Raw genomic sequence first — 23,427 nt, 5'->3', positions numbered from 1 at the left:
ATCTTACTAATAGTGACATGGAAATGAGCAGGATAAAATATGGCATATATATGTATGAATCAAATTTGTTTAAAATACACACAGAGACATGCATTTAAAAAAAAACTTCTTGAGATTTCTAGAATCGATATATACTGTATTTATAGTCTTTATACTTAAAAAAAAACTATTTTTAAAAATAAGACAAAAAGGAAATGTGTCATAATGTTAATGATATATATTCACAATTTTCAGTATTTCTAGTGGTTTAACTTGCCTAAATTTCAAACTTTATTTGATTTTTGTATGGTTCTAATCATGGAACTAGAATTCAGAAATTTTTTAATCTAATTTTACATAAGTTGTTTATGTAAAAATTTTATTTTTTTCCATTTATTTTTAAAAAATCTTTATTGTTGAAAGTATTACATATATCCCGCTTTCCCTTCCATTGACCTTCATCACCCTACTAGAGGCCCAGTGCACAACATTTGTGAATGGGGGGTGAGGGGGAGTGTCTATGTCCCTCAGCCTAGCATGCACCCTCTCCAATCTGGGACAGCCCTCTCAAAATCCAGGACTGTTGGCTTTCAACCACTTGCCTACCTGCCTGATCATCCCTAACTGCTTCTGCCTGCCAGCCTAATCACCCACTAACCACTCTCCTGCCAGCCTGATCAATGCCCAACTGCTCCCCTCATGGCCCGATGGCCCCTTACTGCCTTCCCCTGCCGGCCTAGTCACTCCTAACTGCCCTCACCTGCAGACCTGGTCCCCCTAACTTTCTTCCCCTGCAGGCCTGGTTGCCCCCTACTGCCCTCACCACCCTTAACTGGCCTCCCTTGCCAGCCTGGTCTCTCCTAACTGCCCTTCCCTCCTGTCCCAATTGCCCCTAACTGTCCTCCCCTGCAGGCCTGGTTGCCCCTAATTGTGTTCCCCTGCTGGCCCAGTCACCCGTAACTGCCCTCCCTTGCCAGCCTGGTCTCCCTGTAACTGCCCTCCCCTGCAGGCCTGTTCACCCCCAACTGCCCTCCCCTGTGACAGCCATCTTGTGTCCACATGAGGGCAGCCATCTTTGACCACATGGGGCAGCCATCTTGTGTGTTGGAGTAAATTTGCGTATTAGCTCTTTATTATAAATGATTGTTTGTATCCATGGATTATGCATATATGCATACAAGTTCATTGGTTTATCTCTTCCCAACTACCCACCTTCTTCTGCCTTCCCTCTGAGGTTTGACAGTCTGTTAGATGCTTCTATATCTCTGGATTTATTTTTGTTCATAAGTTTACATTGTTCATCAGATTCTACATATGAGTAAGATCATGTGATACTTATTTTTCTCTGAATGGCTTATTTCACTTAAATAAAAATTTTAGATGCAAAATATAATAGGAAAACAAAAATTGAACCAGTCATTAGACCTGATTTTTTTTTTATATTAAGCATAAGGTGTCACAAATGAATCATAAGTGGGATGCTTCTTTTTTAAAATATATTTTTATTGATTTTTTTTTACAGAGAGGAAGGAAGAGGGATATAGTGTTAGAAACATCAATGAGAGAGAAACATTGACCAGCTGCCTCCTGCACACCCTCCAATGGGGATGTGCCCACAACTAAGGCACATGCCCCAACCATAATCGAACCCAGGACCAGTCTGCAGGCCAATGCTCCATGCACTGAGCCAAGTCGGTCAGAGTGAGGGTGCTTCTTTTAAAAAATACTAGCTGTTTATAGAATTAAACATAAGGCTTGAAATAAATTTAGTATGTTTAAAAAATAAGCTTTATTATTTCTTCAGTGTTTCTTTTTCCTTGGAATCCTGCATCCCAATGTGTAATTTGTTTCATTTTCCAAATGATTTAAGCTTTATTTTTGTCTAAAGTATTTGAATTGCTTAGTAATCATTTCTTTTTTTAACACTGTGTTCTCAGTTTTTTATTTTTCTGTTTTTTGCTTTCTTTGTGTTCATTCTTATCCTTAACAGGGTCTTCATCTTTTAGCCTGACAACTCTTGTGATTTCCAAGGCTCAGTTCTTTCCCAGTGCTCTGAACTTTGTATATTTATATCTTCAGAGAGCAGATTCATTTTTAGAGTGTTAAATATTACCATAAACATAGTTTATCTCTAGGAATCTAATTTCTTAAAAAATATATATTTTATTGATTTTTTTACAGAGAGGAAGGGAGAGAGATAGAAAGTTAGGAACATCGATGAGAGAGAAACATTGATCAGCTGCCTCTTGCACACTCCCAACTGGGGATGTGCCCTTGACCAGAATTGAACCCGGAATTCTTCAGTCCACAGGCCAATGCTCTATCCACTGAGCCAAACCAGTTTTGGCATAGGAATCTAATTTCTTATTCTTTCTTTAGTTTCATTTTCAAACATTAAGTTTTTTGCCAAATTTGAAATCATATGTTGTCAAAAAATAGAACAGATATTTTCCCTTATGCTAGTATCCATTTCTAGTTTTCCTTTCATTGTCAGTCATATCATTTCTTAGACCTCTAATAATTCTGATCTTCTTTCTCACCCTTGTTCCCCTCAGGAATTTTGGTCAAACTATAAAACAAATGGCCTTTCATTGAAACACATTTTATATTTAAGTGCTTGTTACAATTTGCTGAAAAAGTCTCCTAATGAAATGGGTGTCAGTCGAAAATATGCTGGTTTTTATCGCCTTTGTTCGCACTGTTATATAATCAGAGCTCTGATCCTAATTTCCATAAATTAGGAATCTGTTTCATTTTTTAAAATCTCTGCATTTCTATAGCATATAGGCAGACTAGATTTATAATTTAATATGACTAGTAGGAAAAATAAAGAAGATTGGAATATTATTTATTTCCAGAAAATGAATACATATCAGAGATTTTATTTAATTTATTAAGGGAACCAAATAGATATTACAGCAGGTTCAAAAGAACTTCTTTCATTTTTATTTATATACACTGACTTTTGGGAATATGAATTCTCTTTTTTAAAGAACAATACCCATTTATTTGTGCAAATTCTATTATTGTGTAGTCCCTTTCTCATCTTTTCTGGAAATGTTTTCTTATTCATAGAAAAAACATCTGTGTGTCTAAGGTTAAAATGTTTTCCAATGAGGTTTCAACTAATTTTGGAAAGAAAATCAGGAGAAGTCAGTTATACTATATTTCTTAACTAATGTTTATTCTATTTATTTAGTACGTACGTTTTTAGTACTGGCGATACATTATCCTAATATATAAAATCCCTGGGTGGTAATGACCAGTAACTATTGGAGGCTGACCAACTGGAAGTTAGTGCTGGCCTTACCCTAAGCAAGTGATAAGGGGCAATCAGGCAGGCAGGCAGGCAGAGGGTTTAGGGGTGATCAAGTAGGCAGGCAAGTGGTTAGGGGAGATCAGGTAGGCAGGCCAGCAGTTAGGGGTGAGCAGGTAGGCAGGTGGCCCCTCGCTGGGTTGGACCCGCCCCCATGCAAATGGTTAGGGCAATCAAGCAAGCAGGTATAGTGTAGGGGTGATCAGCTAGCCAGACAGCAGTTAGGGATGATCAGGTAAGTAGGCAAGTGGTTAGGGGTAATGAGGTAGACAGATGACCCCTCGCAAGGCTGGCCCTGCCTTCCAGCAAAGAAAGAGGGAGGCCCAAGCCAGCCAAGCCATTGCACCCCAGGCTGTCACCTGCAGAGGGAGGCCACCAGTGGCAGAGGAGGAGCAGCACTTGACAGATGGCAAGCAGTGGTAGTTGCGGGGGTGGGGCCAGCTGCCTTCAACCTGGGGAAAGAAAGTCCTGATAGGCCCTAATCTCAGGCCAGGCCTAGGGACCCTACCTGAGGTGTCCCAAATTGTGAGAGGGTGCAGGCTGGGCTGAGGGACCCCCATGAGTGCACAAATTTTTGTGTACCAGGCCTCGAGTCTATATACTATATAAAAGCCTAAGTGACCATCACAACTGAGACAACAAAACAGGCTGCGTGGGGTGACCAGACCACCAGGGGGGTTAAGGATCAACCAAACGACTGAGCAGCAGGATGCATGGGGCAACCAGGCCAGCAGGGGGTTAGTGGGATTGACCAAACGATTGAGCAGCAGGCTGTGTGGGTGACCAGGCTGGTGGGGGGGGGGGGCAGTGAAGGGCAAACAGGCTGGCAGGGGGGCAGTTGGTAGTGACCAGGCTGGTGGCAGGGGAAGGGGGCAGAGTTAGGGGCAACCAGGCCAGCAGGGGGTTAGTGGGATTGACCAAACGATTGAGCAGCAGGCTGTGTGGGTGACCAGGCTGGTGGGAGGGGGGGGGCAGTGAAGGGCAAACAGGCTGGCAGGGGGGCAGTTGGTAGTGACCAGGCTGGTGGCAGGGGAAGGGGGCAGAGTTAGGGGCAACAAGGCCAGCAGGGGGAAGTTGGGGGTGACCAGGCCCTCAGGGAGGCAATTAGAGGTGATCAGGCAGGCAGACAGGTGAACAGTTTGGAGCCAGTGGTCCTGGATTGTGAGAGGGATGTCCTAGATTGGAGAAAGTGCAGGCTGGCCTAAGGAGACTACTCCATGCACGAGTTTCATGCACTGGGCCTCTATTAAACTATAAGAGCTTACAATTTGGGTTGAGAACAAAGACTCAATTTCATAAGAATTTGTATATCTATAAATTATTTTATATATATTACTATATATATTACTATATATATTATATATTACATGTAATATATAATATGTAATATATATGTATACACATACACACACACACACACACACACACACATACTAGTGGCCTGGTGTACAAAATTTGTGTACATTAAAAGGAAATTAATTAGAGGGAATATTTTAATATTGCTATTTGCCCTTTTTCTATAATAGAAGTGTCAGAGATGAAAGAAAATTAGTAAAATGTATATGAAAATCTTCCTCCTGTCAGAGTCTGGGGTGTACCAAAGGACCTAGAATCAAGTCCCTACCCACCACCCGCACACACTTCGAAAATGCAGGAGACTCAGATTCGGCGCAGTCTGAGGTCCCTGTCAAGGCCTGCCAGGTGGGGTCACAACCTCAAGTCCCCCGGCCTAGTGCCAGGTGAAGTGCACAGTCTCAGGTCTCCCTTAGCAAGGGGTGAGGCCTAAGGACCCTGTCAAGCCCCATGGGGTAGGGGGTGCAGACTGAGGTCCTTGCTGTTTGGTTGTGACATTATGTTGTCCCGGATAACTTGCATATTCTTCTATTACATAGATAGATATATACTAGAGACCTGATGCATGAAATTTGAGCAAGGAGCTTGGCCCTTGCAGCCCTGGCTTTATCCAGAAGGTCATCCAGATGGTCTTTCTGCCGTTCAGTTTAATTAACATATTAGCTCTTTATTATATACTAGAGGCCTGTTGCATGAAGATTTGTGCAATAGGCCTTCCTTCCCCTGGCTACTGGCACCAGTTTTCCTCCAACACCTGGCCTTCACTCTGGCTGGAGCCTTCAGTCTTCACTCCAGCTGGAGCAGCCACTCCTGTAGGTCCCTCTGTTCCTGGTCCTCTCCCTCATAGCAGGCGTCCTGCCCCTCTTGGCTACTCCATGCCTGCATATGTGCTGCCTAGAAGCCTGGAGCAGCTGGGGGGCGGGCCTGCCACCATCTTTGTTTGGTTAATTTGCATACCCACTCTTGATTGGCGTTCATTAATCAGATTCTTACTGTAGGCAGGGCACTTTGCTGGGTCCTGGCCTGGGTTAGGGAAGAGTATGATACAGATTTGTACACATTATAGTTTTTGCCCTTATAAAAGAGCTTATGCTATGGTTAGCAAAGAAAGTACATCAAATGCTAAGTATAAGTTTATGATGATACATAAACATTACAAAATAAGAAGTATTGGGAGTTAAACATGGGATAGATTATCATCAGCTGGTTCAGTTAAGGTTAAGCTTTTGCTCAAATAAGTGAGCTAAAAGGGGAATTTCAGAGGATGAGAAAGATCTAGATTAAAAATATTGGAGATGACTTAGGCTCTTAAACAATTTCTTCTCTTTTCCTTAATTTTAACTTTAAGCAGAACTATATTTTTTACCTTTATCAATAGAATGCAGGAAAGCCAGGTTTTTATTCAAAGATCTGCCATTAATAAGCTGTATAATCTTGGACAGTCAAAACTTTTAAGGTAAGAGAGGATCTTAAAATGTTCTAGATAGTTGTTTATCTAGGTTAACCCCTCAGTGCTTTTGATATCTTCCACTTTAAAGTTGGAATAATTAATTTCTTAATTTCACTGCATTATTATGAGATGAAATTCTGTAATATAAATTTAAGGTATCATCATAGCTATCTTTCAGATGACTTTAAAATTTGTTTTTATACCAAAACTTTTATTTACTTATAGATTGAAAATTGTAACTATGCAGTGGAACTTGGGAAGAATAAGGCCAAATTCTCCTTGGTTGGTATTGCTGGGCAGGACCTAAATGAAGGGAATTCAACACTGACACTGGCATTGGTATGGCAGTTAATGAGAAGGTAAAGATTGCAATGTTTATAGCAACACTGAATTTCTTTAAAAAAATCCTTTGAACTAAAGTTTTAGTTCATTTGGAAGAATAACAAACAGAATAAATATACTATAAAATATTAATTTTTATATGATTTAGTATTGATACTATATTCTTTGTAAATCTTTTTTTAAAATAGTGGATAAATCTCTAGAAACAATCACTATTCTTAATGTCTCTTAAAAACTGCCTTGTATGGAGTTGTTTTAATTGTTTTTTAAATACCATTTAGAAGTTTTTGTTTTTCATTACTGAGCTTTGTAACTTTGGATTTTAACTAAGTGCAAAAGCCAGACTAAAATTAAAAATACTTATTAGAACTGAATATTTCTTAAATATTTATATAAGTGATATGGGAGCAAATTTAACCCCTTTCAATCTCAAATATACGTCTTTTCTGTTACAGGTACACATTGAATGTGTTATCAGATCTTGGAGAAGGTGAAAAAGTCAATGATGAAATTATAATTAAATGGGTCAATCAGACTCTTAAAAATGCAAACAAAAATACTTCTATTTCCAGCTTCAAGGTAATCAAAAGCTATTTTTTTAAATTTTGAGTAAGAAATTAAGTATAAGAAAAAACTTCATTGAGAATTACTTTGGTTTAGTTTCAGGATCACATTAATGTTCTATCTCAGGATCACAATTTGTGAGCTTAGGAATACTAATTATTTGGCATGTGTAAACCAAAACTGTACAGTTTAATACAGATTTGTACACATTATAGTTTTTGCCCTTATAAAGGAGCTTATGCTATACAGTTTGAATTCTTATATTTTTAATACAGTTCGAATTCTTATATTTTCAATTGGTTGTCCTTTTAAGTATAAATACAGGTTAATGCTATAAAATTCTGATAATCTAATATTAAAAAGAAATAGAATAGAGCAATAAAATCCAATTGTCAGATGAAAAAGAAAGCTAAAAAGCCATTGCTTATACAGGATATGTAATGTTTTGTGCTCCCTAGCAGCAGTCTCAGAATTGTATTCACATCATTACCAGGCATAACAGAGCCAGCCAAACCAGTTCAAGTGGGAATTGAAAAAACTGGTAGGAAAAGAAAACTTGTCACGTGGCTTCATAATGGCACTTACTGCTCACTTCCAAGCATTTGTGGATGATTCATAAAGCACTCAAAATGTAATTTGCACATGCATACCCACTAATAGTCATGCATTTCCATTGTTTTGCTTTTTAATTTTTATTATTATTTTATTTTATTCATTGTTTTGCTTTTGCATGCAAGCTGATATTAGCTACAACTAAGCATGTCTGCTTGTACCCATTCATTCAGTGAGCTTTGTGTTTGTGATTTCATTATAAGTGAAAAATTAGCAATATGTATTTTTGTAGTAAAATAAGAGTACAAACAGAAGAATCCCTAAGTTCTCCTAAGACTTATCTACCCATCTTTATTCTATTCTTTGCTTTTGCTCTATGTGTTTAACACCACTGTAGAACAGAAGAAATGTCAAAAATTGAAAAATTCTATCTTCTCATTTTGACCTAAACTGAGCCCCAAAGTGGTTTTAATAGGATAACTGGATGTTGGCAGAGATGTTGCCTGAGTCCTGGTGGTTCAAGTGTGTTTTTTATTTTCCATTTTGAAAGGAACTAATGACATTGAGTTTTTGTTAATTGCTTATTTAAAAAAAAATTCAGTCCATGATTTGTCTTTATATATTTTAGATATAGAAATGTAAAATAGGAAAAGGAGACATGTAAAATTCTCTAATTGACAGTCACTCATTAAAATTGTTATGCTCTAACTTAATGCTTTATACTTTAATTTATGAAAAATAGTAAGCTTTTGTATAATCAAATAAAATACAGTAAGGAAACATTTAGAAACAAATTAATAAATATTTATTGAGCTCTTACCAGTAACATTTCCAGGTAAAGAAGAAGATATAGAATATAAGAAATTATTTGACCCTCAGAGTGCTTGCCATTTATTTGAAAGGCAAATTTGTATAACTGAGAAAGTAATGATATTATAGTCATTAATTAATGCAACTACTATTATGGATAAATCTAACTAATCATTTCCAATTGAATGGTCAGTGAAAAGTGATGGAGAAAGTTGGATTTGATTTTAGCATCATGGAGAGGAGGGATTTGAATTGGTGGAGAACAAGAGTGGTGTAACAAGCTAGAAAAGGTCTATCTTGAATAAAGGGAAAAATAGTTTGGCTAGAGAAGAAGGTTCCTGAGGATACAATGGAAGATAAAGGCTGAGTTAATGTTGTGGAGGAATCCTTTAATAAAGGATATTGGCAAGGCCAGTAACGTAAGAAGAGTGACTATTTTAGGAATACTGTTCTGCATATGGTGAGCAGATGACTAGAGGAAGAATAGTTTAAATCCAAGGACAATATATAAGAAGTTGAGGCTGAACTCAGGTATGAAGTAAAGGATTTGGAGGTAGGAGTGGTCACTGAGAATGTTAAGAATGAATAGTATTTGCTACTGTAAAATAACAGGTATGATTTGGCTTCTTGATTTAGGAGAACACTGAAGAGAGACAGGTTAAAACTCCTGATTTGGGGACCTGGGTAAACGGAAAACAAAGTATAACAAAAATGGGGATGTCATGAAGTTCAGCTGCTTTCTAGAAAAGAAGATAAATTCAGTTTTAAGCTTGTTGAATTTGAGGTAATTGTCAGGAGGTGAGGAGCTGGATGAAAGGAGATGTCAAAACTGGAAATACAGCCTGGCCAGTGTTGCTCAATGGTTGAGCATTGACCTACGAATCTTGAGGTCACGGATCCATTCCTGGTCAGGGCACATGCTTTGGTTGTGGGCTCAATTCCCAGTAGGGGGTGTACAGGAGGCAACTAATTAATGATTCTTTGTCATCATTGATGTTTCTTTTTTTTTCATTATTTATTAAGGTATTATATGTGTACATATCTTACCAATTCCCCTCCCCCCATTCCCATACATATCCTCCCTCCCCAGAGTTTTGCGTCCATTGGTTATGCTTATATGCATGCATACAAGTCCTACAGTTGGTCTCTTATCTCCCCCATATCTCCCGAGCCTCCCCACTGTAATTTGACAGTCTGTTTGTTGCTTTACTGTCTCTGTATCTATCTTTTTGTTCATCAGTTTATAATGTTCTTTATTATCCATAAATGAGTGAGATCATGTGCTGATTTTCTTTCATTGAATGGCTTATTTCACTCAGAATAATGTTCTCTAATTCTATCCAGGTTGCTGCAAATGATAAGAATTCCTTCTTTTTTATGGCAGCATAGTGTTCTATTGTGTAGATGTACCATAGTTTTTGGATCCAATCATCTGCTGATGGGCACCTAGGCTGTTTCCAAATCCTAACTATTGTAAATTGTGCTGCTATGAACATAGGGGTGCATATATCCTTTCTGATTGGTGTTTCTAGTTTCTTAGGATATATTCCTAGGAGTGGGATTACTGGGTCAAATGGGAGTTCCATTTTCAGTTTTTTGAGGAAACTCCACACTGTTCTCCACAGTGGTTGCACCAGTCTGCATTCCCACCAGCAGTGCACAAGGGTTCCTTTTTCTCTGCATCCTCTCCAATACTTGTCATTTGTTGATTTGTTGATGTTGGGCATTCTGACAGGTGTGAGATGGTACCACATTGTTGTTTTGACTTGCATCTCTCGGATAATTAGTGACTTGGAGCATGTTTTCATATGTCTCTTGGCCTTCCTTCTGTCTTCTTTTGAAAATATTCTATTTAGATCCATTGCCCATTTTTTACTTGGATCATTTATCTTTCTTTTATTAAGTTGTATAAGCTGTCTGTAGATGTTAGAGATTCAACCTTTATCAGTGATAACATTTGCAAATATGTTCTCTCATACAGTGGGTTTTCTTGTTTTGTTGAGGTTTCTTTTGCTGTAAAAAAGCTTTTCATTTTGATGTAGTCCCATTTGTTTATTTTCTCTTTAGCTTCCATTGCCCTAGGGGCAGTATCAGTGAAGAAGTTCTTTTGGCATATGTCTCAGATTTTGCTGCCTGTGCATTCCTCTAGTATTTTTATGGTTTCCTGTCTTATGTTTAAGTCCTGTATCCATTTTGAGTTTATTTTTGTGTATGGTGTAAGTTGGTGATCTAGTTTCATTTTTTGCATGTATCTGTCCAATTTTCCCAACGCCATTTATTGAAGAGACTGTCTTGACTCCATTTCTCAAATATTAATTGAATATAGAGGTTTGGGTCGATATCCGGATTCTCTATTCTATTCCATTGATATATATGTCTGTTCTTGTGCCAGTACCAGGCTGTTTTGAGAACAGTGGCTTTGTAATACAGCTTGAAATCTGGTATTGAGATCCCTCCTACTTTATTCTTCTTTTTCAGAATTGCTGTGGCTCTTCCGGGTCTTTTTTTGTCCCAGATGAATTTTTGGAGTGTTCTTTCTAGGTCTGTGAAGTATGCTGTTGGTATTTTAATGGGGAGTGCATTGAAACTATAAATTGCTTAGGGTAGTATGGACATTTTGATGATGTTGATTCTATCAATTCATGAACATGGTATGTTCTTCCATGTGTTTACATCTTCCTCTATCTCTTTTTCCAGTGTCATATAGTTTTCCACGTATAGATCTTTTACCTCCTTAGTTAAGTTCATTCCTACTTATCTAAATTTTTTTGGTGTGATGATAAATGGGATTGCTTTTTTTGTTTCTGTTTCTGTAAGTTCACTATTGGTGTATAGAAATGCCATAGATTTCTTGGCGTTAATTTTGTATCCTGCTACATTGCCAAATTCATTTATTAAGTCTATTAGTTTTTTGATGGAGTCTTTTGTTTTTTTATATACAATATCATGTCATATGCAAATAAGGACAATTTTACTTATTCTTTTCTAATTTGGATGCCTTTTATTTCTTCTTGTTGTCTAATTGCAATGGCTAGTACTTCCAGTAGGAGTGGTGCGAGTGGGCATCCCTGTCTTGTTCCTATTCTTAGAGGGAATGGTTTTAGTTTTTGTCCATTGAGTATGATGTTTGCTGTGGGTTTATCATATATAGCTTTTATTATTTTGAGGTATGATCCTTCTATTCCCACCTTGTTGAGAGTTTTTTTGTTTTGTTTTTTTAAATCAGGAAAGGGTGTTGGATTTTATCAAGTGCTTTTTCTGCATCAATTAATATGACTATATGATTTTTATCTCTCAATTTGTTTATGTGATGTATCATGCTTATTTATATGCTGATATTGTGCCATCCTTGTGTTCCCAGAATAAATCCTACTTGGTCATGGCGTATGATTTTTCTGATGTGTTGCTGGAGCCGATTTGCTAGAATTTTGTTGAGGATTTTGGCATCTATGTTCATGAGGGATATTAGCCTGTAATTCTCTTTCATTGTATTGTCTTTATCTAGTTTTGGTATTAGGGTGATGCTGGCTTCATAGAAGGATTTTGGAAGTGTTCCTTCCTCCTCTTGAATTTTTTGGAATAGTCTGAGGAGGATAGGTTTTAGTTCTTCCTTGAATGTTTGGTAAAAGTCTCCTGTGAAGTCATCTGGCCCCGGGCTTTTGTTTGCTGAAAACTTTTTGATGACTGCTTCAATGTCTTCTGAAGTCACTGGTCTATTGAGATTTTTAGATTCTTCCTCATTGAGTTTTGGAAGGTTATATTTTTCTAGGAATATGTCCATTTTCTCCTGGTTGTCTAATTTGTTGGAATAGAGTTGTTAGTAGAATTTTGTAACAATCCTTTATATTTAGGCGGGGTTTGTTGTTATTTCACCTTTTTTATTTCTGATTTTGCTTATTTGGGTCCCCTCTCTTTGTTTCTTGATTATCCTGCCTAGAGGTTCATAGATCTTGTTTATCCCTTCAAAGTACCAGTTCTTGGTTTTGTTGATCTTTTGTATTGTTTCTTTGGTCTCTATGTCGTTTATCTCCACTCTAATGTATATTATTTCCTTCCTTTTGCTTACACTGCGCTTTTCTATTGCTCTTTTTCTAACTCTTTGAGTTGTAGAGTGAGATAATTTGTTACCTTTTTTTTTTTTTTTTTTTTGCGGTAGGCTTGTAGAGGTATGAACTTCCCTCTCAAGATTGCTTTTGCTGTGTCCTGTAGAGCTAGAGGCCTGGTGCACGAAATTCATGCATGGGAGAGGTGGCAGGGGAGGGGAGGCGTTGTCCCTCAGCCTGGCCTGCACCCTCTCCAATCTGGGACCCCTCGTGGGATAACCAGCAGTCAAACATCCCTCTCACAATCCAGAACTGCTGGCTCCTATCTGCTCCCCTACCTGCTTGATTGCCTCTAACTGCTTCTGCCTGCCAGCCTGATCATCTCTCACTGCTCCCCTGCTATTTTGATTGCCCCTAACCACCTCTGCCTCAGCTGTGCACTTGGGACCCAGGATTCCCTCCTCCAGCCAACCACAGGCATCCAGGATCCAGGCTTCCCTCCCTTTGGTCAGCCTTCCTCTGGTCAGCCATACATGCTGAGGCTGGTTGCAGACTTAGAGGATGGTGGGCAGGTGGCTTCGCCTATGCTGCAGCTACAAGTGTTGGTGCCTGGGACCTCAGGCTGGGCAGCTTCTCCATCTCTCAGGCCACAGCCAGCCACAGGTGCTTGTGCCCAGGACTTAGGGGTGGGCGGCTTTCCGTCTACCAAGGTGTAGCCAGCTGAAGGTGCTGGTGCCTGGACCACAGGCGGGCAGCTTCTCCATCTTCCCTTGGATGCATTGGGGACGACTTCTCTGGCTGGCTGTGTCCTGGGATTACAGAGCAGGTGGCTTCTTCATCTTCCAGGCTGCAGCCAGCCTCAGGCACTGGAACCCAGTTTATTGTCTCCCCCAGGATATGGGTTGGATGGCTTCTCCAGCTGGCTGTGGCCTGGGATCACAGGGCAAGCAGCTTCTTCATCTCCCAGGTCACATCCAGCCTCAAGAGCTGGGGCCCAGTTTCTCTGTCTCCCCCAGGATGTGGGGCAGGCAGATGTGAGGCTTCTGAGGCTAGCTGCGGCCTTGGATCATGGGGCAGGCGGCTTCTTGGTCTCTGTGGCTGCAGCCAGCTTCACGCACTGGTGCCTGACTTCTTGGACTCCCACAGGCTGGGAGTGGCTGTGGGGCGGAGCTGCTGCCATGTTTTTTGGTTCAAGTTGCATACTCACTCTGATTGGCTGTTGGGCATAGCGAAGTGATGTGATTTGCATGTTTCTCTTTTATTAGTGTAGATTAGAGGCCTGATACATGAAGATGCATGCAAGAATGAGCCCTCTGATTTTTATTATTTCCTTCCTTCTGCTTATACTGGGCTTTTCTTATTGCTCTTTTTCTAACCCTTTGAGTTGTAGAGTTAGATAATTTGTTACCATTTTTTCTTGTTTTTTGCAATAGGCTTGTAGAGATATGAACTTCCCTCTCAAGATTGCTTTTGCTGTGTCCCATAGATTTTGGATTGTTGTGTTTTCATTGTCATTTGTTTCTAGGATGTTTTTAATTTCTTCCTTGATTTCTCTGGTAACCCAGTCCTTGTTTAATAACATGCCGTTTAGTCTCCATGTGTTTGATTTCTTTGGGTTATTTTTATTGTAGTTAATTTCCAGTTTTATGCCACTATGATCTGAGAAGATGCTTGATATGATTTATGTCTTCTTGAACTTGAAGAGACTTTGCCTATGTCCCAAAATGTGGACTATCTTTGAGAATGTCCCATGTGCACTTGAGAAGAAAGTATATTCTGTGGCTTTGGGGTGAAATGTTCTGAAGATGTCAATTAATTCCATCTGGTCTAGTAAGTCATTTAGGATTGATGCTTCTTTGCTGAATTTTTGTTTAGATGATTTGTCCAAAGGTTATAGTGGGGTATTAAAATCTCCTACTATGATTGTATTGCTATTAATCTCTCTCTTAATGTTTTCCAGCAGTTTTTTTTGTTTGTTTTTGTTTTTATGTATTTGGGTGCTCCTGTATTGGGTGCATATATGTTTACCAGGGTTATTTCTTCTTGTTGGATTGCTCCCATTAGTATTATGAAGTGGCCTTCATTATCTCTTTTTCTGTCCTTCACTTTGAGATCTAATTTGTCAGATATAAGTATTGCTACCCCAGTATTTTTTATTTTTTTTCATTTCCATTTACCTGGAAAACCTTTTTTCATCCCTTCACCCTCAGTCTGTGTGCATCTTTTTTTCCTTAGGTGGGTTTCCTTGTTTTCTTATCCAATCTGTTACCCTACATCTTTTGATTGGAGCATTTAACCCATTTACATTTAATTTTATTATTGATAGGTACTTATTTGATGCCATTTTTATTCTATACCCCTGTGTTCCTTCTTCACTTCCTATGTCTTTATTTTTATAATAAACCCTTTAGCATTTCTTGCATTGCTGGTTTGGTAGTGATAAATTCCTTTAGTCTTTTTTTTGTCTGTGAAGCTCCTGATTTCACCTTCAATTTTGATTGATAGCCTTGCTGGGTACAGTATTCTTGGATTCACACCCTTCCTTTGCATGACTTTGTATATTTCATTGCATTCCCTTCTGGCCTGATGAGTTTCTGTGGAGAAATCATTTGCTAGTCTGATGGGAGTTCCTTTATATGTAACTTTCTGTCTCTCTCTCTGGCTGCTTTTAAGATTCTTGCTTTGTCATTGGTGTTTTGCCAATTTAATTATAATGTGTCTTTTGGGATTCACTTTGCTTGGGACTGTGCAAGCTTCTTGTATTTGTGTGGGTTTTTTCTTCTCTATCTCAGAAAAGTTTTCTGTCTTTATTTCTTGAAACATGTTTTCTATGCCTTCCTCAGTTTCCTTTCCTTCTGGAACTTCTTTTATGCGAATATTGTTTTCTTTTGGATTGTCTTAAATTTCCCTTAGGCTCTCCTTCTGCTTTTTAGTTTTTTTTTTCTAGAAGCTGCTCTAGTTGGATATTTTTTTCCATCTTGTATTCTAGTTCACTGATCCAGTCCTCTGCTTCTTCTAATCTATTTTTGATGCTTTCTATTGAGTTCTTTACAGTAGCGATGTCATTTTTCATTTCTTCGTGGTTCATCCTGATTTCCTCTTGGTTCTTCTTCATTTCCTCTTGGTTCTTACTCATATTGTGAAATTTGTCTTCCATTATTTTTAGACATCTTATGATCATTACTCTGCATTCTTGCTCTGGTAGGTTGCTTGCCTCTAACTCATTTACTTCCTTTTCTGGTGATGCCTGCTTTTCTTTCATGTGCGGGCTATTTCTTTGTCTCTTTATGGTCTGTCTTTTCAGGATGTCTGGTTATGTAGTTCTCTCTCTCCTGTGTTGATTTAAAGGCACAAAATACAACACAACCAAATCCAACACAAAAGGCACTGAACAGAAATGTATTTGTGATATTAATAACCTCTAATAAAGGTGACCATTAGTGAAAGGCAAATTAGGAGATAGGAGAGAAAGAAGAAAAGTTAAAAAAAAAAAAAAAGAGGGAATAAGAAAGATAGAAAAAAAAAGTAGTTTTGAAATGAAATTGGGAAACAGGACAAAAAAGAGAGGGACAGACGAAATAGACTAAGAGAGAAAAGGGGAACAAACTATCTATCTATATATCTATATATCTATATCTATATCTATATCTATATCTATATCTATATCTATATCTATCTATCTATATATATATATATAAGTGTAGAGAAAATTCCAATATTACAACCACTAATGCCAGCAACAGTACTTGGAGATTAATACTCACTAATATCAAGCAAGGTAAGGAGAAACAGAAGTAGAAAACATAAAAACAAAGCAAATAAAAAATACCAAGCAACAATAACAACAAAATAATAAGCAAATTAATCTCACTAAAAAGCATAAAAATGTAATATAATCAACATTCACGCAAACAACAACAAAAGGACAGAGAGGAAAACAGCTTTTTGGGTTTTTTTTTTAATAATTAAGATATGCTGGGACCGGTTTGGCTCAGTGGATAGAGCGTCGGCCTGCAGACTGAAAGGTCCCGGGTTCGATTCCGGTCAAGGGCATGTACCTTGGTTGCCGGCACATCCCCAGTGGGGGGTGTGCAAGAGGCAGCTGGTCAATGTTTCTCTCTCATCGACGTTTCTAACTCTCTGTCCCTCTCAATTCCTCTCTGTGTAAAATCAATAAAATATATATTTAAAAAAAAATAGTTAAGATAGCGAAGAGAGTGGTATGTATGCACTTGGAGCAGAGGGTTGGAAATTAGGTATATAAGTATTGTGAAAATTTTAGCAGGGGGTATACAGAAAGAATAGGGAAAATCTAAAGCAGGAAAGGGTTGAGATAAACAGGATACCAAAAGGGGAAAGGTTAGGAAGAGAGTGATGGAGTAAAGATCAAGTTGAGATAGGGCTGAATGATGCTATAGTAGAGATGAAAATAGAATGAAGAACACTAATCCCAAAGTAAAATAAAGAGAAAATAAAATGGTACTTAAAAAAAAGAAAAAGGAAACAAAAAATGCAAAATAGCAGTAGTAATAATGATGATTGAAACTAAAAAAAATGTAATAATTGAAAAGGTAAAATCAAGTGAGGAAAAAAGAAAAAAGTTCGTTTCTTAAGTAAAAGATGTAATAAATGAAAATAAAACAAAAAATAGAAAAATTAGCATTAAAAATGTGCAGTAGTGAAGGTCATTCACTTCCTCTGTCTGGCACGCCTGTTTCTCAGTCCCAGACAGTTTTGCACTTCCCTGCATTCCACTGCACCTCAGTTTTGTAAGCTAGTCCTTATTTTTAAGTAGGCTATTTCTTAGTTACCTGTGTCCCTTTATTTTTGATTAATTAAAAGTAATAATAAAAAGTCAGTTTGTAATTCAGCCCCAATGTGGCAGTGCTTCTGGATTGACTTCCTGGTCTTTTTGGCTGATCTAGCCTTCTGTCTCTATGGCACTCTCTATGGTTTGTGGATGTGGGCTGCCCCGGTGCTGGCTCCCAGATAGTCTCTTTCTGCTCTGTTCCCCTGTTTCTAGGAAGGCAATTTCCCCATGCAGTCTCCCAGGATATGCCAAACTGGGTAGTCTTTGTTTAGTACTCAGAAGCAAGGGGATGAAGGGAACAGGCGTAGGATGGGTTTGTGCTAAGGTGACCAGATGTTCCACTTTTGGTGGAGCAGTCCCAATTTTTAACAATTTGTCCCGCTTCCCTTGGCATTTTTAAAAAATCCTGATTTTTTGAAAGATCACACCAGACCCGACAGTGGGTCCTACAGTGCCTGGGCGATTCTCTCTGCAGCTGCTGCCACTTTGGGAGCCGCCTTGGTCACGCAAGTGCTGCTGCTGCTGCCGCCACTGCCACCAGGTCCCAGGTCCCAGATCCCTGGCAAACTCTGACCTTTCCATGGGTGATTGAAGAACTCCCTTGAATCTACGTGTTTGCGTCAATTGGGGCATCACAGCTGTTTGATGGTCTCCACTGTTGTGGGTTTTTCAGGCCTCAGATAAGATCCTCTTTTCTTTGCAAGATAGAGTAGTTTTCCCTCTGAGCCCGTAGCTCTGGGAGAGGTCTCTGCCGCAGTGTGGGCTGCTTGGTCAGGAAATCTTGTCCACCAGTCCCCCACCTTCTATTAGAGTTCTGCTACCCCTTAGCTTGCCAATTAACACTCCTTGAGTGCTCCTTCTATCTGCTCTGGGACTAGGCTCAGAACGGGTCCATCTGTTCGGCCACCATTTTCCTCCATATTCTGATTTTTTTGTTTTTCTATCCTTCTTGATTAGGTTTTTTGGAGCTTGTATTTTTTCTAAGAATATGTCTATTTCTTCTAGGTTGTCTATCTTGTTGGAATAGAGTTGTTCATACTATTTTTTTTCATAAATGTTTATATTTCTGTGGATTGGTTGGTATCTCACTTTTATCATTTTGGATTTTGTTTATTTGGGTCCTCTGATTTTTTGGTGAGCATGGATAGAGGTTAATAAATCTTCTTAATCCTTTCGAATGTGTGGTTCCCTCAATTGCTCTTGGTTTTGTTGATCTTTTTATTGTTTTTTTGGTCTCTATGTCATTTATCTCTGCTCTTACCTTTATTATTTCCTTCTTTTTGCTTATGCTGGAGTTTTTCTTGTTGCTCTCTTTCTATCTCTTTGAGTTGTAGGATTAGATAATTTATTACCATAGTTTCTTTCCTTCTTTCTTTTATTTTATTTTATTATTTTTATTTTTTGATAGGCCTGGAAGACTGCTTTCACTGAGTTCAATAGATTTTGGGTTGTCATGTTTTCATTGTTATTTGTTGCCATGATGCTTTTTATTTCTTCTTTGATCGTTTTGGTAACCAAATCATTGTTTAATACATGCTATTTAGCCTCCAAGTGCTTTATTTTTTATTGTTTTTATCATAGTTGATTTCTAGTTTTATGTCATTGTGATCTGAGAAGATGCTTCATATGATTTCTATCTTCTTTTTTTTTTTTTAAATATATTTTATTGATTTTGTACAGAGAGGAAGGGAGAGAGATAAAGAGTTAGAAACATCAACAAAAGAGAGTCATCGATCAGCTGCCTCTTGCACACCCCCAACTGGGGATATGCCCGCAACCAAGGTACATGCCCTTGACCGGAATCGAACCCGGGACCCTTCAGTCCCCAAGCCGACGCTCTATCCATTGAACCAAACTGGTTTCGGCACAAACAAGAATTTATTGACCTGGCCAGGGCAGCTGCAAGAGCACCACACGCAGGCGGACCCTACACGACTGCGCTGCTGTAGGGGCAGGTAGTTATTTTTAAAGGTTCTGAGAAGGAAAACCCCCATTCTGCAACAAACTGTTGTTTGGAATTTTCTGCTGTTCTTCCTAGATAAAATGTTGCTTTCTAGTTTGCTTTAGCCCGTTTGAAGAATGAAGAAGATAAACTTAGCTGTCTGACCTTGCAGGCCAGAGACCAGATATGCCCACAATCTCAATACCATGCCAGGTGCATTTTTTTAATTGGATAGAACAGCATTGTTTTCGAGGCCAGCATCGAGATAACCACTAAGTGCACATAGGGCTGGCTCTTTAATAAGAAAAGGAAGTTCTGCCTGTAACCTTGCTTAGAATTTGAATTCATCCTATTTCAGGAATAACTTGATAGTCTTTGCATGGCTGGCTGAGGTCCTTTCACTAAACACAGTCTCTTCCATCCTGATGGCCATTCATGGTGAGGGGAACGCTCCGGGACACCTGCAGACATGCCTTGTGCTCTGCGTGAGGCTGGAGCACACTCAGATGAGGCCCGTATCTGCTCCCTGCAGGCCAGTCCTGTGCTCTGAGCCTTGAGACCTACTGTCAGTTGGCATCAGAAGAATTGTGCCTGGTAGAGCATGAAGATCAGGAGGCTCAGCTGCAGGCCGCCTGGCCTGCTGGGGGGTGTAGTGGAAGGGCGGTGTGCCCCACCTCAGGCGTTGCCGGCTTGCCTGACCTCACAAGGAGGTCTCTGCCTCTTGGGGTGATGCACCCAGGCTCTTGTCCAGCTGGAGGTGCAGGGCATTGAGGTACCAGCTAGATCTCTACTCAGAAGGGACCAGTGGTGGCCAGGTGGAACAGGGCTCGTGCCAGTAACAGGGTGACCAGGCTGAGCTGGGACACCTGCTGGAGAACTGCTGCTGGGAAATCGCTGACCCAACCAGCGCTGAAGAGGAGCATGTGCAGTGCCCGGGGGAGTGGGAGGGGAGCCTGCCCTTTGTCTGCGAGCACCCAGCCAGCCAGGGAGGAGATGGAGTGGGTGCATGAGGTCTGGGAGGGATGCTGAGGCCTGCACTGTAGCTCGTGCTCCCTGACCGACTCCAGGAGAGCTTCCTGCTGCAGGGCACGGGTCAGGCCCTCCGCACAGGCTGCTCTCTGCAGCGTCTGCACCGCACAGAAAAGGGCTCTTACTGCATGGCTCTGCTTACTTGTTGTTTCTTTCTGTGAACCTTGATCTTGCTCTGACCATAGGTACTTCCCGCCCCTGCTAGGGCAGGTGGGCTGGAGATGTTCCTGGGCGTAGAGCTCTGCCTCACTTCTCCTGGCTCCTTCATGCCACCTCCTGTTCTTCCCAGAAAGCCTCTCACAATTTGCAAACTGCATTACGCGGGGCTTGCTCTACATTATGGAGCTTTGCGCCCTGGCTCATGTACCGCTCCATCATCTGTGCCCTGGGCATTCCCGCCACCATTGCGGCACAGTGGGTCCCCTCTAAACACCCGCGGACAAGGCCTGGGATGTCCCTGGGCCCTGGCTAGAGCAGTGCTGTGCCCACCAAGCCCTTGACTCTCACCAGGGGCTGTGGCAAGGCCACACGTGGGCCTGCTGGGCCAGCTCTTCCTATGGCTAGGCTGGCCTCCAGGCAGCTCGAGTTACAGAGCGCTCGGTTAAGTATGACACATGAAACCAGACACGTCGGGTTTTTAGTGTCATGGTGGCGGCAGCAGCCTTCCTCTACTTCAACGGGGTCCCCCACCTTCAGGAATCCTGCTAACGCCTGGAGGGTGGCTGCAGTGATGACTCCTGAATCTGCACCTCCTTTCTGAAGCTGAAAGGGGAACTCCTCAAGTGCCTTAACAATAACTCCTTACCTAAAGTGAGAGGAAGCATCTGAGGGATCTATTTCTAGAAGAACCTCTTAGAGAACCCAGGGCCCGCCTGGCTCCAGCCCAGCGTCCTGGCTGTGGCCTGTGGGTAAACTGCCCGTGTCCCCTGCTGCTCCTCCTCAGCAGGCAACGCCATGCCCTGGGCACAGAGGCCTTTAAAGCTCATGTTGGGATTTTACTCTCCTCCAACCATTTTGGGGGGAAATAATGAACTGGGCCTTTTTGGGAATTCTGTTTCTGGAGCAAAACGCCCCTCTATTACCTCATCCTTACTTGGAAACCCAGCTTAGAACAGGCCATCCATTTCTGGCAGTTTTCAGAAGTGATTGTAATCTGGTCTCTTTCTGGGGCTGGATCTGCTGATGTTAAAAAGCACAGAGTCCCCAGCCTCGAGGCAGCCCCGCTGGTCATGGAGGTGTGTCCAGGCCTCCAATAGCTTTAGTTTTCATATTTGCCCTTGGGAGAGTAATGTAAGGTTAAAATGGGAAAAGATATTCAATATTCAATACCAGGTTTTAAAAAGAAATATGCTGCATTGATATGTATCTGGAGGCAAAGATTATGGTGAAACTGAAAGAAAACACAGAGACAATTAGCATTCAAAGAAGAAAAAGAACAATGCCTGTGACTTGTCAATGTCAGCATGACATCATTAATGACTATGCTGGCCTCAGAGTCCAGCCCAGTGTCAGCACCTCTGAGCCAAAACTCCCGCACAGAGAGCCCATCACCAAAGGGCTGCGCCTCGCTCAGGGAGAGGACGGGCAAAGCCCGAAGCAATGGCCCTGGGCCCTGGGCATCTCTCTCAGAGTCTTAGGAGGCTCAGTCCTGACATATCACTCCCTGGCCTTTCTCTCAGAAAGTCCTAGCCCTTGGCCCTGGGCCTCTCTCAGAACATTCGAGAGCATGAATAAGCTAACCCAGAGGACAAACCCCATAGAGATCCAGGCTCCCTAGTAGACTGGAGGGCAAGATTTCCAATCTCTGGCTGAGGTCTACATGGCATCACTGGTGACTTCCATCCCTTCCTTCTTTTTTTTTTTATTTTTTATTTATTTTTTAATATATTTTATTGATTTTTTTTTTTGCCCCCCTCCCTCCCTCCCACACATCCCCTCCCTTCCCAGAGTTTTGTGTCCATTGGTTGTACTTATATGCATGTATAAAAGTCCTTCGGTTGATCTATTATCTCCCCCAGATCTTCCTCCCCTCCCTGATGTAATTTGACAGTCTACTTGTTGATATACTGTCTCTATATCTATCTTTTGGTTCATCAGTTTATAATGCTCTTTATTATCCACAAATGAGTGAGGTCATGTGGTGTTTCTTTTTCATTGATTGGCTTATTTCACTCAGCATGATGTTCTCCAATTCCATCCAGGTTGCTGCAAATGATGAGAATTCCTTCTTTTTTATGGCAGCATAGTATTCCATTGTGTAGATGTACCAAAGTTTTTTGATCCAATCATCTGCTGACGGGCACCTAGGCTGTTTCCAAATTCTGGCTATTGTAGATTGTGCTGCTATAAACATAGGGGTGCATATATCCTTTCTGATTGGTGTTTCTAGTTTCTTGGGATATATTCCTAAAAGTGGGATTACTGGGTCAAATGGGAGTTCCATTTTCAGTTTTTTGAGGAAACTCCACACTGTTCTCCACAGTGGTTGCACCAGTCTGCATTCCCACCAGCAGTGCACGAGGGTTCCTTTTTCTCCGCAACCTCGCCAACACTTGTCGTTTGTTGATTTGTTGATGTTGGCCATTCGGACAGGTGTGAGATGGTACCACATTGTTGTTTTGATTTGCATCTCTCAGATAATTAGTGACTTTGAGCATGTTTTCATGTGCCTTTTGGCCTTCCTTCTGTCTTCTTTTGAAAATGTTCTATTTAGGTCCATTGCCCATTTTTTAATTGGATTATTTATCTTCCTTTTATTTAGTTGTATAAGCTGTTTGTAGATGTTGGAGATTAAACCTTTATCAGTGGTATCATTTGCAAATATGTTCTCCCACACTGTGGGCTTTCTTGTTGTTTTGTTGATGGTTTCTTTTGCTGTAAAAAAGCTTTTTATTTTGATGTAGTCCCATTTGTTTATTTTCTCTTTAGCTTCCATTGCCCTAGGGGCAGTATCAGTGAAGAAGTTCTTTTGGCATACGTCTGAGATTTTGCTGCCTGTGGATGCTTCTAGTATTTTTATGGTTTCCTGTCTGATGTTTAAGTCCTGTATCCATTTTGAGTTTATTTTTGTGAATGGTGTAAGTTGGTGATCTAGTTTCATTCTTTTGCATGTGTCTGTCCAATTTTCCCAACACCATTTATTGAAGAAACTGTCTTGATTCCATTGTATATTCGTGCCTCCTTTGTCAAATATTAATTGAGCATAGTGATTTGGGTTGATATCTGGGTTCTCGATTC

The 23,427-nt window shown here is 40.4% G+C and overlaps 1 protein-coding gene across 5 annotated transcripts in view; it reads left to right on the top strand.

Annotated features, from left to right (window-relative positions):
• The window catches only part of PLS1 (plastin 1), a 227,717-nt gene that overhangs the window by 178,293 nt on the left and 25,997 nt on the right, over positions 1-23,427 (top strand). For all 5 annotated transcript variants that reach the window (XM_084872460.1, XM_084872464.1, XM_084872463.1 and 2 more), the window contains 2 exons: positions 6,324-6,457; positions 6,896-7,019. In XM_084872460.1, the coding sequence (XP_084728586.1) occupies positions 6,324-6,457; positions 6,896-7,019 (258 nt within the window). The remainder of the gene's footprint in view (positions 1-6,323; positions 6,458-6,895; positions 7,020-23,427) is intronic.

The sequence above is a fragment of the Pipistrellus hanaki genome, assembly GCF_964339955.1.
Source record: "Pipistrellus hanaki genome assembly, chromosome: 2".
In the NCBI taxonomy this organism is placed as follows: domain Eukaryota; kingdom Metazoa; phylum Chordata; class Mammalia; order Chiroptera; family Vespertilionidae; genus Pipistrellus; species Pipistrellus hanaki.
This window is presented reverse-complemented; position numbering and strand designations above follow the sequence as displayed.